The 3,758-nt window shown below is 34.4% G+C and overlaps 1 protein-coding gene across 1 annotated transcript in view; it reads right to left on the bottom strand.

Annotated features, from left to right (window-relative positions):
* The window catches only part of TMPRSS15 (transmembrane protease, serine 15), a gene marked incomplete at both ends in the record, with an annotated part of 41,804 nt that overhangs the window by 25,307 nt on the left and 12,739 nt on the right, over positions 1–3,758 (bottom strand). Inside the window, 2 exons of the mRNA XM_010135020.1 lie at positions 218–327; positions 1,753–1,861. Coding sequence (XP_010133322.1) covers positions 218–327; positions 1,753–1,861 — 219 coding nt within the window. The remainder of the gene's footprint in view (positions 1–217; positions 328–1,752; positions 1,862–3,758) is intronic.

Below are 3,758 nucleotides of genomic sequence, written 5' to 3'. Positions count from 1 at the left end.
TACCCTCCCCCCCCCCCCCCCCAAAACTAGAGATTTCTTAATACATTAGGGAAGCATTTATTTTGTCACTTCATGAGAGTAGCTATTGTGTATTGAGATCAAATGTCTAACAGGTTCCTTCTTCCACTTAAACGTATGCATGCAACTTTTTTCACTTATTTTACTACTTAAATTTTATCAATGGAAAAGTAATATTAGCCAAAAAAAATAACCTTACCTCGTAAAATCTTCTTTTGTCCTATACCTTCAAAAATATTTAATGTGTCTGCATATTGTTGTGTTTCAAAAGAAGTGAAGTTCAGTTTAATGGACAACCCTTGAGGCACTCTAAGATAACAAGAGAAAAATCAACCCCAAAACTGAGAGTCAAGTCTAATAACTTTTGTTTTTACTGCAGTAAATTCATTACATGCTTGAATGGTGTTAAGTTCAAAAACAACAGGAAATTACGTAACTCATAGTTGCTAATCAAGATGGCCTATTTGACTAACTTCTAGTTTGTAAAATAACCACAGGAATAGGGCATAATTCTTTTGTAACAGTACAAGGACTGCTTTACTCAATGGATTTAAGTATATTTTAGGAAGTGAATCTTCCAGACTCTGGAGTGTGATATGCAGCTGAACAGTTTTTTTGTGGGTTGTTTTTTTTTTTCTTTTTTCTTCTGCATCTCATTAATTTGCAATTACTTTTAAATACTACTAGGTAACATCTCACTGCTCAGGTAGGCTTCCTAAAGTCAGAGGAGTGGTATCATGGTGTCAATACGAATAGCAAGATATAAAAACCTGTCTCCTGAATATCCAAAATAATGGCATTTATGACAAAAACTAGGATTTGCATGAAAATTTGAGGGTCTCAAACCCACTATTTGGGAATGTGTCTTTAAACCTAACCATCACCCAGTAAGTTTAATATCAGAAGTCACTTTAACAAAAGCGAAAATAGTACTGGTTTTGATTTTGCTGCAGTAATGTTTTTTCAGTTATCAATATTTAATTAGTTCTCCTATTGCCTTTCCACTAAACATATATGGTAGTCCAAATTCTAAAACTACTATCACAACCAGCTTAGCTTCCCAAACCACTATTTGTTGTTTTCTGTAATTGAACGACACACTGAAGATAACTTTTCAACAGCAATTTGCTGGTGCTTATAAGTGAAAAAGCATGAAGTAAATATTTGAATGTTGACATTTGCTGGTTTTTGTTTGTATTTCTCCATAGGCAAAAAGTATTCTTGATCTGAAAAGAGTAAAACATATAGGTGAAAAATAACCTTTCAGGAAGCTAATCTTTCTGGGAAATTTTGAGCATATTGCTCTTTTAAAGGGAAAGGAAATTATATCTGCATTTGAAGAGGAGTTAAATAGGGGGAAAATGTAAAATCTTTTCCTAAAGGTAATGGGGAAATCCTAGACAAAGGCAGGCAGAAGATAAATCAAATCTTGGATGTACTATAGGGTGAATTTTAACACATATTCCTGTGCCCGTATTGAATACACAAGATGTTTCAAAATCATTCCTAAGAAATTTCCTAAGCAGGAAAATTATTGATGTATTTACAGGTTTTAGGTTATGCAACTTTTTAAAAGAAAGTTACAAAAACATGAAGGACAAAATGATATAACTTATTTGCCATGCTGGGTTATTTGGGAATACAAACAAATGGCATAAGGTCGATGTGCAGGAAACAATATAATCTCATAATGGAAAAAAAAGATACACAGAAAATTATTGGAAAATGGCTTACAGTATAATCCATTGGCAAATGATATTTGCATTATATGGTTTTGGATAATTCATAGAGTGAAAAAACCCAGAGGAGTCAGTCAACATAAATTTTCCATCACAAACTGCAGCTGTAAAGATATAATGAAGAACATTTGTCAAAATGCCATTTGAAAAACAGAACAAGAGCCAAAATGAGGGCAGCCTTTGATAGTGGTTTACATGGGTTACCTTGGAAATGCTTTGTAAGTAACAATGGGAAGACAAAGTAAAACACACTACCAACTTACTCCCACTTAAAAAAAAAAATAAATTATCTCAGAGTACTATATTAGAAGAAAAGCAGTACAGGTAATTAGCTTTTTAATTAGACACAAACCCATAAAAATAATCCAAATCTAACAGTTGGATTCAACTAATCCAACTCTCTTTCTTTCATTTTTATCTTATACATTTGTAAGGAAACAGGATCTTCCCTTAACAGTTCTTATCTACAGCTACTCTAAATCAGGAAACTGTGTTTGCACTACTAGAAACACTTTGATATTATGTGGATAAAAGCAAGAAAGGGTACAGTTGACTGTTGCTATCTCTGCTTTCTTGAGCTTCCTGGTTCCTTGCCTTATGTATTTCTAAGTACTCGGAGAGGTAAGTAGATATCCTAATTCCCTGCCAGCTATCAAATTCATTCATCTGAAGTAAAAGTCATCCATCATCATATATTTTTTCAAAAGGCTTTTGTCAGTTTTGTTTTCTTGGTGCTGCTGTTCTATTCTATACGTGATCTTCAGTTTAAAACCCAGTTGTTTTGAAAAAAATAACTTTTAAGCCTCAGCAACATTGGAAATACTAATTCATGTAAAACTATTTTATTTCAGCAGACACTGAAGCACTGTTGGGGCTTTTGCTGCATCTCTTGAACATTACTTTAGGACTCTGATGATGGTTTTTCTTCAGTTTATCAAAAAGCACCACAGAGCTTTTAAATAAGGATAAAATCAGTACCATACGTGTTTATCTGGAGAGGTAAGGACAAGTTCATCAATTTGAGAAATTAAATCATACCTGTAATGACTATCCAAATTATGTATAAACAATCATATTGAAAAAGAAGTGGAAATTTTATTGAGAGTAGTCCTCCTCTGAGAAATGATATATGCAATGATAAATCGGGGTTCCATGTCTGTTCACTTTATAAGTGTAAAATTCTTTCTGACTACCACAGTAGCAAACACAACATTAAAACTAAGCTCTGTTTCAGTCAGGCTTAAGCATGCATTGTTAATAAAGACTGTACACAATCATCACTAATGATGATATGCCACATAAATACATCAAGAAAAAAAGGCCATGAATGAAAGCGTTACTATTCTATATAACCTTTTTATCAGAATGGGCTACGGCTTTAGAGCTGGGTATTGGCATAGAAATACATTTCTGTCCATTTTAATTCATGTGTTTCCTGGCCTACTATTGGGCTAATATTTACAACCATTTCCCACTGAGAACAATAGAATCAGTGTGAGAAGAAGGAAAGTGACCAGCATGTATTAATTAAGTGCACAAAACACGGTGCTCTTAACAAGTGGTTACCAAGACACATCCTGATCTAAAAAGAAATGTACAACACTGGCAGTAATAAAAACATACAGTTTACTGTTATGATAAAATTAATGACAGAAGTTTGCTCTTGTCAACAATTCATTTCTGTTCTTGTTTCCTTTTACTTGCTTCTTCTTACAGCTTCAGAGACAGTGAGTAACTTGAAATAGGACAGAAAGATTCAGGCAAGTGTCCTTAGGCTGCTCATCCACAGCTGAGCAATAGTCAGTGCTTAGTATCTCACGAATGAGCAGGAAGATAGCTGGGACTGGTTCTATTTCACTGAAGAACCTCCCAGGGCTTCCTTGTTTCAGGGAGGAGGCAGCCAAGGTCAAAAGTGGGCAAGGTCGCAGAAGTCATTACATTTCTGCCTCCTTCTGGTGCCCCCAGAAAAGCCTCTATTGTTCTAATGAGACAGGAGATGTC

Source organism: Buceros rhinoceros, unplaced genomic scaffold (assembly GCF_000710305.1).
Source record: "Buceros rhinoceros silvestris isolate BGI_N320 unplaced genomic scaffold, ASM71030v1 scaffold12734, whole genome shotgun sequence".
In the NCBI taxonomy this organism is placed as follows: domain Eukaryota; kingdom Metazoa; phylum Chordata; class Aves; order Bucerotiformes; family Bucerotidae; genus Buceros; species Buceros rhinoceros.
The sequence above is the reverse complement of the archived record's forward strand: the minus strand, read 5'-3'. Positions and strand labels throughout refer to the sequence as shown.